Source organism: Corticium candelabrum, chromosome 8 (genome assembly GCF_963422355.1).
Source record: "Corticium candelabrum chromosome 8, ooCorCand1.1, whole genome shotgun sequence".
NCBI classification, from domain to species: Eukaryota; Metazoa; Porifera; class Homoscleromorpha; order Homosclerophorida; family Plakinidae; genus Corticium; species Corticium candelabrum.
In genome coordinates, this window is record NC_085092.1 from 4,258,746 (window position 1) to 4,271,470 (window position 12,725).

The 12,725-nt window shown below is 43.8% G+C and overlaps 1 protein-coding gene across 2 annotated transcripts in view; it reads left to right on the forward strand.

Annotated features, from left to right (window-relative positions):
* Positions 1 to 10,948: 10,948 nt before the first annotated feature.
* LOC134183113 (trifunctional enzyme subunit alpha, mitochondrial-like) overlaps positions 10,949 to 12,725 on the forward strand; it is a 12,849-nt gene continuing 11,072 nt past the window's right edge. For both annotated transcript variants that reach the window (XM_062650578.1, XM_062650579.1), the window contains exons 1-2: positions 10,949 to 11,026; positions 11,688 to 11,735. In XM_062650578.1, the coding sequence (XP_062506562.1) occupies positions 10,963 to 11,026; positions 11,688 to 11,735 (112 nt within the window). In that variant the 5' untranslated portion in view covers positions 10,949 to 10,962. The remainder of the gene's footprint in view (positions 11,027 to 11,687; positions 11,736 to 12,725) is intronic.

The window sequence follows — 12,725 nt, forward strand, 5'->3', positions numbered from 1 at the left end:
CCTTTCAGTGCTATTACTGAGGATGTAAAATTTTGCACCGATATCCGTGCAAATTTTTATGCCAGCAGGTGTAGCATTAACACATTAAATGGCTCAATTGCAGGGAATCCCGTATACATACGTGTGAGTGACTGAGCGTGGATTGCTGGCGACATTATGAAAAAGACAGTGATGCAGAGGTACAGTATTTACAGTAATAATTGTCATGTGTATAGCGCTCAACTTCCCAACTTGCAGACTAGGGGTTTGCTGCAAAAACGGATTGCGCTTCGTCGCGGGCTACGCTAGCCGTCCGTTTTCGTCTGCGGTGTTACCTTCCTTCTTTGCGAGATGTACACATTGCATTCGTGCGTGATGTCTGCACTATACGTACTGAAAGGAGATTCCTCATGCATTCACGACCGCCATTTTGAGTCAGGTGATTCTGTCACGTCCTCATAAAAATAGACACATCATCAAATAAAGCATGCGGTCCCCAAAAAGGATGAGGGCGGGAAATGGGAAACAATGAATCATATTGAAGTGGCCTAATATGATTGAGTTAATAGACTAAATAAATGTATGAATAGTAGATTAATCAATAGATTAATCAATTTTAAATTAGAATTAAATTTATTTTAATTAATTAATCTAATAAATTATATAGATTAATTAATGGTATTTAAAGCAATTCTTGTACTACTAGAACAGCAACAAATATGTCACTCCAGTTTCTGATGAGTGAATCACTTGTCGAGACTAGATTGGGTGCATCACCTGATTGAAACGGTGTTCTAATGTATTGTTATGATTAGTTAATTAATTATATTATTTGGATGCTGCTGTTAGTGGCGAGTAGTTCACTTACCTGACTAAGTTGAGTGCTTCACCTAACTGAAAACAGGGTCATAGTGTATGGTTAGCAATATAATTTGGTAACAGTAATTATGACATATTAATTAATTAATTAATTAATTAATTGGATAATGCTGTTAGTGGTGAGTGGTTCACTTACCCTGACTAAGGTGGGTGCTTTACCTAACTGAAAACATTGTCATAGTGTATGGTTAGCAATATGTTTTAGTAACAGTAATTATGACATATTAATTAATTAAGTAATTAATTGGCTATTACTGTCAGTGGCGAGTGGTTCACTTACCCTGACTAATTTGGGAAAATGAATGCTTGAACTTGAACAGAGATATGGGTCTGAGTTGAAAGACATTGATAATTCAGGTATAACTGATATAATGGATTTAGGTTTACTTGTTGGTAACACTTGTAAGTGTGTAGGTTGCAGATGCTTTTCTGCAATGGAGCTGATGATGGTGCAGGTTTCCAGCAAGACGCAGAAACCAGTTCGACAAGAAGTCAAAGTTGATATATGTGATTTTCGGTACGATTGTTTCATATGTGATAGTATGACAATGTCCCATTGTATATTACAAGATTAAAAACATTTTAAAAAATGAGAAAGATGTAGGGTGTGCTGTGACATCTTTCATGAATTCACTCATACAGACTGATCAATACATCATCCGTACATTGCACCATTTTCTAAATACTATGTGATACCTTGGAAATGATGCAATGTAGGGATGATGTATTGCTCAGTCTGTATGAGTGAATTCATGAAAGATGTCACAGCACACCCTACATGGTCTTGTTTCTATTCTTTTTCGTACGGCAAGCCTAGATCTCTCTCATTTTTGCAACATGTTTAATCTTGTTTGCATTCATCACAGTTTGTCAGATTTACTCAGCAATGTTTGTGTGTGTGTGTGTGTGTGTGTGTGTGTGTGTGTGTGTGTGTGTGTCTGTGTGTGTGTGTGTGTGTGTGTGTGTGTGTGTGTGTGTGTGTGTGTCTGTGTCTGTGTCTGTGTGTTTGCATGTCTGTCTGTGTCTGTTTCTCTGGTTCTGCGTGTGACATCTTGTACAAGTTAATTAATATGTTGATGTTTCTCCTCGCTTAGTTGTCAACTTGGACGTATTATTGCCGTTAGACATCATGAACAACCGACTTTCTTGTCGACTCCCTCTGAGAAGTGGTCTGAAACATGTAAGATAACTCAACCAAGGACAAAGAGAGTTGAAGGCAGGTGGCAAAAGAATGAATGACGTTCCAGAAAATATGAATATGATCTCTTGAGTATGAATGTGGAAGGTAATTGATCTTAATACTAATGCAATGCATTATGCAGTTTCTAAGTGCCTTCCTTCGATGAAGGTCATACTCATGTACTATTGTCATGCAAACGCCAACTACCAGCTATAGATGCTGTGATCAAGTATTTATCGGTATGAAATTTTTCTACAGTTGTCGTACATCTATATTTTGCAACATATAGACACTTTGCCTCAAACTTACTAGCTGTGACATCTTTGCACTCTTGTTTAATACACACGCGCGCGCGCGCGCACGCGCGCACACACACACACACACACACACAGACAGACAGACAGACACATACACACACACACACACACACACACACACACACACACACACACACACACACACACACACACACACACACACACACACACACACACAAACACACAAATGGATACGCAGTTCAGTAGAGTACTGAAGATAGCACTCCAAGCCTATTTCTAGGCGGGCTTCCAGCGCTACTCGAGTTTTAGGCTGCGCTGACGTACCCTTACGTACTTGGCCATAGCATCCAAGGGCACTGACTTTGGCGCAGTCTCAGGACTGGACCTCAAGCCCACATGTACTCATATTGCATGATGTTCTGCCAAGCCAGCGGTCTTGCCACCTCGGTCAATGACCAGGTAATCATTTATACTTGTCATGCCCATCCCATACTTGAAGTCATGAGCCAAAGGTCCCGGATGTTTTTATTCTTAAAATGCGTTCTCTAACCAATTGAGCTAAAGACGTCACGCACACACACACACACACACACACACACACACACACGCACACACACACACACACACACACACACACACACACACACACACACATACACACGCACACACTTAGTAGATTTGTTAATTAAGTAGATTAATTCTGTTTATGAAGTATGCAATAATACGTTATGCCATATAGAACATAATGTGTGGTCCACTGGATATGGATACCTTATGCCTTTTGTGTATTCTCCTAGGAAAGTGATGATGCAGATTCCACAGTATACAAGGTTTCTCAAGTTGCTCCATACTTGATTGTATGTGGCAATGCAGCCAAACCAAGCCATGTTATTGGCATTCGAGCTCATCATCATGTTCGAAATTCAGTGCAGCAACAGCATATGGCACCCAGCGCTATTGCTTGCTGTAATTCATGTTTTCAGTACAAATTTCTTTCAATCTTTAGCAACATTTTACTGGTGCCTGGACGTCATGTTACTGCATGGGATGTACTTCAGCTCCAGTGATATCTAGTTTTTAACTGGATTGCACTGAGGAACTTTGTTTGATGAATTGTGTTTGATTTTTGTTTAGTGCGTTGACTCACTGTTTTTGGTTTAACTGTTTAAATACAAGCAATGGTACTAAAATCTATTCTAATGTGCACATGCCAGAACCGTTGGCCGCGGACTCCAGACCGCTTTTAGAAAATGGTGCTAATAGCAGCCTACAAAAGAATAAGATAAACACCTTTCTGGTGTTCGGGTAACACTAAACGAAGGTTGTTTTAAGCACCATGAAATGGTGTAACAGTTTACACCAGATTGTGGTGCTTTCCTGCACGCTTGCGAGTGTCAGTATAGCGACATCATCTTTGCACGTAATTTGGTGTTTGCAAAACGCCTTTGTTTTAACAGTGTGGTAAGCTGGGAGAATTTAACGCAGAAGTTGATAACGTAGAAGATTACAGAGAGCGTTTTCTCCTGTACTGTATGCGCTGCGAATGAGTTGGAGGACGCAGACAATCAGAAAGCAGTCTTCTTCACTTGCGTCGGTACTGCGACATACACTCTCTTGAAGAATCTGGTGAGACCAGAGAAGCCACAAGACAGGTCACTAGATGAGTTGTTTGCGCTGCTGAAGAGCCATTTTGAGCCACGTATCGTTGTGATCGCGGAGAGATTCCGTTTTTATCAGCGTCTTGAGAGAGAAGGTGAGACGATCGCAAATTATATGGCTGAACTACGCAGGCTATCGAAGCACTGCGATTTCGGAGACTACCTGGATACAGTGCTCAGGGATCAACTGATGTGTGGATGATATATCACGAGGCTGTGCAAAGAAAGATCCTTGCCGAATCAGAGCTGACCCTGACGAAGGCAGTCCACATTGCACAAGCCGCTGAAACTGCGAGAGACGAAGCGCATGCTTTACATAGAAATACCACAAGGCGACCACTTGCAAAGCAAGTTGAGACGGCGTTTAGCGTACGACATGACACAGCAGGTGGCACTTGTAAAGCAAGGCAATTAGACAACAGAGAATGCTATAGATGTATGTGGTGGACGTGGACATCACCCCAGTACATGCAAATTCAAGTCTCAGAAGTGTCATTTCTGCAAGGGACAAGGGTACATCAGTAGAGTATGCCGCCAACGATCTCAACAAGATGAGCTCAAGAAGGGCACGCAGCCGTACGTGCCACAGCGAAAGGCAAGCCACAAACCACTAATCAAATTGATGAAGATACGGTCAGTGTGGTGTTTGCTCAATCTGTAAAGGGCGGAGTCAAGATCACACTGAAAGTAGCTGGCAGTCAGATACCTATGGAGGTGGACACAGGAGCCACAGTGACGGTAATTCCCATCAGTGTATATGAGCAGTATCTGTCCCATGTCCAGCTACATGTAAGTACGATGACATTGAAGACGTACAGCGGTGGAATGCCTCAAGGTGAAAGGAGAGGCAAACAGTACCAGTGAGATACGGTGAGCAGCATGCTACTGCTAAAATTATAGTAGGTGTACGGAGTAAACCAGCTATTCTGGGGAGGAGCTGGTTAAGTAAGATCTGGCTCGATTGCGGATATCTGTTCAGTGTTGGGGCACGCCAAATGTTTGATCCCAAGGAGAAGTTTCCAAGGTTATTTCGTGCCGGTGTGAGTACTGTACAAGGGCATGAGGCAAGAATTGCACTGACAGCTGAGGCTAGACCGAGATTTCACAGGCCTCCACCGGTGCCGTATGCTCTACAAGAAAAAGGTCTATCAGGAACTAGATCGCATGCAACGCGAGGGAGTGAAGCGACCAGTAGAGAAGAGTGACTGGGCAACTCCAATAGTTGTAATTCGAAAGGGGGACGGTACAGTGAGACTGAGTGGTGACTCCAAGGTCACGATAAACCCCTATTTAGATATGGGAGGTTATCCAATGGCGAACCCCAGGATCTGTTGGCAACCTTGGCTGGAGAAGGACGATTCTCGCGCATAGATCTGAAACAGGCGTAACAGCAGATGTGTGTTGCCCCTGAAAGCCAGCCTTTCGGAATATGTTCAGCGCCTGGAATTTGGCAGCGAACCATGGACAACCTCTTGTCAGGAATGTCTGGTGTCATCTGCTATTTAGACGACATATTAGTAGTTGGCGAAAATGAAGAACAACATGAGTAGAGGTTGTTAACAGTGCTGAGACGATTGGATGAAGCTGGTATGAGAGTGAAACAGGAAAAATTCGAATTCAATCAGCTTCGAGTGGAATACTTGGATCATATTATCAGTGACCAAGGCATCTCGCGCTCAGAGACTAAGGTCCAGGCGATCAGAGATGCCCGGAACCGACGAGCGTGACAGAGCCTTTTTGTTTACCTGGGCTTACTCAATTACTACGTGCGGTATTTGCCAAATTTGTCAGCGACCTTGCATCCCTTGTATGCGTTATTAGGCAAGAATCGACCGTGGAAGTGGGGATCTAAGGAAAGAGAAGCATTCCAAAGGGGGAAACAGAAGGTTCTGGAATCAGAATTCCTGACACATTACGACCTGCAACGGCCAGTGAGTCTGAGCTGTGATGCATCACCTTATGGGGTAGGTGCCTGTCTGACACACAAAATGCCAGATGGCGAGGAGAGACTGATAGCCTTTGCATCTAGAACACTATCGACAGCGGAGAAAAAGTACGCCCAACTGGTAAAGGAAGCATTAGCATTAGTGTACAAAGTAAGGCAATTTCACAAGTACCTAGTGGGCAGAGAATTTATGTTGGTTACAGACCATCGACCCCTTCTGAAGATCTTGGGACCATATGAAGGCGTCCCAACTTTGGAAGCAGCCCAGTTACAATGATGGGCACTGGTTCTCAGTGCATATAACTACAAGCTGAAGTTCAAGTCAGGAGTAGAAAGCAAGGAAGCAAATTTGTAGTCTAGATTGCCAATACCTATGCAAGTGATTGAACCAAATGAGAAGATTTACCATGTGGACTACTGCGATCAGTTGCCAGTGACGGCAACCGTAATAGCCAGAAAAACCCAGAGAAATCCAATACTGAGAAAGGCTTATGAATATACCCGAAGTGGATGGAGAACTTTAGGGGATCCGTGTTTACAGTCTTACGCCAGACGATCCACAGAGTTGTCAATCGATAATTGATGCCTACTCTGGGGGAGTAGAGTAATTATACCAAAGGCATCACCTACAGTGGTGGCAGAAGAAATTCATGATGAACATGTTGGAGTAGTTGCTTTAGCGAGGAGCTTCATCTGGTGACCCAATCTTGACAGAGATTTGGAAAACTTAGCTAGGAGATGTGAGAGATGTCAGAGTCAAAAAGGAAGACCAGCACGAATCTTACCAACTCACCCATGGATCTACCCAACGATGCCTTGGAAGAGGGTGCATGCTGACTTCGGGGAACTATCCGGAAGACAGTACTTGCTAATGATCGACGCTTTCTCAAAGTGTCCGGAAGTACACGAGTTAGGTACTCATGTCACCACAGAGCAGACCATGGATGCGATGATACAGACCTTCAGTTATCACGGCTTACCCAGGAGGTTAGTGACGGATACCAGGCCCCAATTTAGGTCACATGAAATTCAGATGTTCATGAAGGCCAATGAAATTCGGCATCAGTTAACACCTCCCTATCATCCATCATCCAATGGACAAGCTGAAAGACTGGTCCAAGAACTCAAGAAAAGTTTGAAGAGTTGGCCATCTGGAGATCCATCAGACATGAGGTATCATCATTCTTGCTTCGGTATTGAACGACACCAGACACGACAACAGGGAAGGCCCCAGCTGAGCTGATGTTGAAGAGAGAATTGAAAACTAGACTAACTCTTTTAAGACTTGAAACAGGGGAAAAACATCCGAGATCTGCAGACTGATCAATATGAAGATGCTACATTTCGAGCAAGAGACATCGAACCAGGATCAACTGTAAGTGCCTGGAACCTGAGACAAGACAGTAGAGGGAAGTGGCTAGGTGGTACCATAGTTCAGAAACTAGGTCCCACGAACTACTTGGTCAATGTCGGAGAAAGTACTAGATATTTACATGTGGACCAACTAAGATCCAGAGATGAGCTCAGCCCCCATTTCTAGAAGTCACGCCACGCCCCTGTCCCGAAGTAGAAATTGGAATTAATATTAGCTATTGGTGCCATCCCTACGTGTACTTACGGAGTGGTAGCGCACTTCCCGATGCTACCGCACTCCCGATATCTCACAAACTCTAGCAGGCGCGGATACAGAATTTTTCGAAAGAGGGGATCCAGTTGTATCATTAGCCATACTCATAGCAGCTGTGTACGACTTTACGGAACTAGCCTCGCAAGCCAGGCTCTTCCGTGCAGACGCACGTGGAGGAGAAGCTTTTGCTGGAATTGCTCCAAAAATTGAACGAATTAACTATCCATCAAAACAATACAGTACGGTCACTCTAGTAACACAACAAACAGGATTCATTTAATATGTTTTTGACGTGTCTTTAATTGAATAGAAGGGAGCCCTGACCCCAGGACTCCTCTCCTCTATCCGCCTATGTATAACAATAGCTAACTATATAATATTGTATACTTATACCCTGTCGTGGCTGCGTTCATATGTGTATTTATCTAAACAGCGGTATATAACTTAGAATGGACTCATCAAAGCGCGTCTTCTTGCTCTCTGTTGTCCAGGCTCCAGCACATCACACGTACCTACGCCTTGCTAGCAGTCCTCGTATCTTGTCTCTAGAAAAGTAGTGACACGCGTACGTCCCTATAGTTACTAGTGACAAGTGCCAGCTGTTTTGTGTGAAATGTATCTTTACACAAGTACACATGTAGTCTTCTTCTCGCATTACAGCAGAAACTCGTCACATTACAAGCAGAAACTCGCAAAGTATGTGACTCTGACTGAGTAGATGGCCCTCAGGTATCTGGGAGGAGCGGGTTTACTTGGGCTGAGACATATAACGCATGTCTGGAACTGCAAGCCTTTAATGTGGGCTATCATGCCACTATTTCAGTTTTATTATTTGCTGTTTAATTAAACGACAGCAAAGGAACAACAGATACTGGGAGAATGGAGATCCCGGATGTTGTAAATGTTTCCTGGCAACACAAGGCTTGCCTCGTTTCCAGACTCTCGCGCCAAAGCCTGGAACAAGAATAGCAAAGGCCAATTCACCCGAAACACGTCGAAAGTAATTACTGAACTCGCAGCCCAATGGCCACCGAGAGCTAGGCCAGAACTGTGAGAGGGAGTTAGCTTGCAACCCAAACCACACCAGCTAGGCGTACAGGTACAGGTACGCGCCTGACTGTATACACTGTCTAGACGTTAGCAAATCTTTAATCAATTTCAACTCAACTCTAGTCCAGCTATCAAAGCTAATAGCTGTCAATGAGTATCTAGATTCACTTGAAGCGACGCTCGACGGAGGTTCCCGTATTACTGTAGTATTGAGAGCAACCCTTCCGTGCGCGTTTAATTAAACAGTCACATAGTAACTGCATCGAGTCAGGCGACGCCACTGCATGACCGAGACTGCTCTTGCAAACATGTATTTTCTCTCGCAAAACGACAGCCAGCTCATTGCAACAGGTAGGGCGGCAAACAAATACCAGAGCAGACGACAGTTTTTAGCGGGCAGCTAAAACAACAAGTACAACATCACATGCAGTTACTATAGTGTTTAGACGAGTCCATAGTCAATTGATTTTTCACAGGTCGGTTCCGAGTCGTTTCCTTAGTCGCGTTCGCTTATTTTTAGTTGCACGTGGTCCAGGGAGCCCACCGGCATGAAGCTCCATGACAGCACGAGCTGCAGCTGTTGACAGGAAAGCAAGCGCAAGCGGTACCAGCTGGCGAACAGCTTTTCAGCAAAGACGCACGGCAGACTCCATTGTCGCACCTCAAACCGTTCATGCAACGCTTTTCCAACGACAACTGTTCGACGACGCTGGCGATGAACGGGCGACATCCCTTTTCACCATCGCGAAGCAACAAGAACGGTACGCTGCGGCCGAAAGCGTAAGCAGAAAAAGCCAAGATGAGACACAGAAACACCTTCATGCTTTAACCGTCAAGCAGTAGAGAATGATAGACGTCAAGTGTTACTTGAGAGGTTATTGGGTTGGAAAAGGCTCCTGTCGAGTCACTGCACGACGTTATAATTTCGTTAGACTAGAACAATAGAAGTGTGACGTTGTTTGTTGAATGTGTTACTTGTGGTGCGTACTCGCGTAGATTAAAAATGCAACAGTTGCCACGACTATAAGTTGACCGCGAGCACCTCTAATCATCAATCAATCGGATTATCGTACATTTCTTCGATTAAAACGCAGCGGCGTTTATTCATTTACTGCTAAACGAGGACAGGACACCGTTTATTCAAGTGCGGCGTTTATTTGTTAAAGTCTCTCTATTCTTGCTTTAGCTAGGAGCGTCAAGCTGTAAATTTGGCACCCTAACAAAAAAAAAAAACACCTAGAATACTGTATACGCATTTCACTCTTGAGACGCCATGTGGTGAAACACATGTCTAGAGGAAACGTTTGCCTCACGTGTGTATGCCTCCAAAGATCGTACGATTTTTTTAAATCCGAGCAATAGATAAAATGCGGCGTTTATTAGGGGGCGACGTCTATAGTTTATGAGTCCGTGTGTAGTGTACGCGTACTAGCTCACGGCGCTACCAGTGGCGTTTAGTTTAATTAACGACGGCGGGGTTTATTCAAGAGCGGCATCTAATCAATCAAAGAAATACGGTACTAGTTAGTTTATTAGGGAATTCAATGGTATGTTACGTGTCTCTTACAAAGTACAAAAATTTTTTCTTGGACGTTTTCTTGTTTGAGGCCATTTTCACGACGAAAACTTTTTGGAGCTGCGAGCTTTGTCAAGTGAGTGGTACTTCACGTGTACTAGGTAAGGGACTTGGCGTGACCTCTACGGGCTTTAGACCTGAGGCTACAGCTATAGTCGCGTCAATTAGATTTCATTTATTAGTCGTACATGCGTGGTTGGCTGCTTCTAAGAAGCGATTTCTTCTGTCTGCTCACCGAGCCATTCTATTAATCAAATTTGATATTTCCGGATGTTTCCTTTAATTAGAAGGCACATGGTCGTCTCTCAGCCGTCTACCAACTTAGGGAAGCTTTTCTCTGTGCAGAAACGTGTTTGGCAACATAATGAGACTTTCGTTTATTTTTCAATCGACGTCTTTATGGGAGAAAATCGTCACCGGACCTAGGAGACCTCATCGGAATGCAGCTCGATCCGCCTTTCCAGTTGTGTAATAGATCTGCTATGAGGGATATGAAAAAGTTTTCTTTTGTCTCATTTTGGCTGCTGCAGTCTGTGCTGCCTACTAGACCAGATTTTTCACGGCTTTTCAGAAAGCTAGACGATGGTGTTCGTATACATAGCGATTGTTCCCGGAGTATGGCGAGGTCTGGCTACGTTATTTTGGTTTCTTTGGTCTTTGTGGACTTTTTGGACTTCTTTCCGCGGAATGACGAGGGCGGAGTGAGACTGGATCGACTTCTAACGTCACTTTCGTTGTGTGCTCTAATCACTCAAGCGTATGCTAGCGTACGCTAACTTGTCGGCTCACCATGGCGAGTCGGCTTCTGTTGTCACCCATTCTGTCATCAGCAGTGCGTCTATCAAGACTTTCAGGTACTGTAGAGATTAGAGAGCTACTGTAACATTCGCAGAGACTTTGGATCAAAGACTCTTACGGTACCAGACAAAAGCTAGATTTTTTCACTAATTTGGTGGACTGGAGGTCGAATTTGGCGTGATGTACAAGAGCATGGGACTGCGTGCAGTGTCTATGTGCTCAGTCGCTAAAGTGTAGGCCGTAAACGCAGGGGTCATGGGGCACGTGTTCTAGCAATGACGTGTAGATTGCTCTTGCCTTTCCTCTGTCTCTACGCTTGCTCTGAGCGTTGCTGGTAGGGAGGGCCTCGGATACACTAACGAATTGTCTCTGTCGAACTCGTTTGATTGCAGGAACTGAAAACCTGCAATTTTAGTAAGTTTGTACTGTAGTCTAACTGTTTGTGTAGCTACACAGAAGCTGCTATTTTGAAAATTTCAGAAAATGTGCAATTTGCAACTAGAACAAGGGTGTTACTGTGCATATGACGCTATTGAATCAGGTCCTTAATCGATTAAGGTTTCAAATTTTTGGTGATGCTTCTATTTGCTATACATTGATATCTCGACAAAGGGCGTGGTAGAGAATAGCCGTTTTGTATTATTAGTTAATTAATTAAGGGATAAGTATGTCACATGTTGTGGCAATGAATAGAGCTATCTGCTTTTCTGTTGTTAGGTTGTATTCGTGGTTGTTGGACTCGACGCATAGCTACCGAAACAGCATGTAAGTTTGTATATTATTAAACCGTGCTGAAATGGTAATCTGAAATGATGATGACGAGATGTATTGGTTGAGGTCTAAGAACAATCTCATAATAATGTATGACTGCTGTTACTAACTGGTGTTATTACAGCTATTGTACTCTTATTGCTAACTGGTGTTATTGACTGGGTGTCAAATTGGGTGTAAATATACAGCGTTGTACCCAGGAGTTCGCAGTGGTGATCTGCATTAATGGGCACGGTTTATTTGAGGGCATGGATATCTAGCCTCATACCAGACCCTCTCTTACCGTCGTGCCCGGTTCCCGTATAACACGACAACGCTGGAGAGGGTCTGGGATCATACCACCTAATTTCTTCACCTAGTGTCACCCCATGCCATCTAATTGTCACCCCACGCCATCTAAGTGTCACCCCACGTCACCAATGTCAACACTCTCATGCTCTTAGTCAATTATGAAGCTATCCTTCCATCAAAGTTATGCTAGCTGTGATATCCGATTGCATACATTCACTGTTTACATTTTGTTTCTGTACAGCTGCATGAGAAGAGACCCACCTTGCTGCATGGAAAGAGATTCATTCACAGAGGAAGCTCGATCCTGAGTTCGATTTACGTTATCTGAAGCTGTGAGGTCCAATGTGATTTGATCAGCAGTCTAGGTAGCTTGGACTAGGGATGCACTAGGCGTCGCTCTATTACTGTGCTAGGCTACGAGAACGTTGAAGATCACCTTTCAACAAACTGCGCAACTTTCATATAGTGGTGGTTGGAACATGCAGAGTGATAGTTGGTGTTTGTCGGTGATGGTCAGGCCCGACCACCTCTGACCACCGTGGGCAGAACCCTGAATATAGATCAGCTATGTAATTATTTAAGTATCTGTTGCAATGCTGCCTATAGAGCTGTTTAGGATCCAATACAAATTTATTAGATTAGATAGTCAGTGTGTGTCAGTCTGGTCAGGGACGAACTGCTAGTTACTGTGTA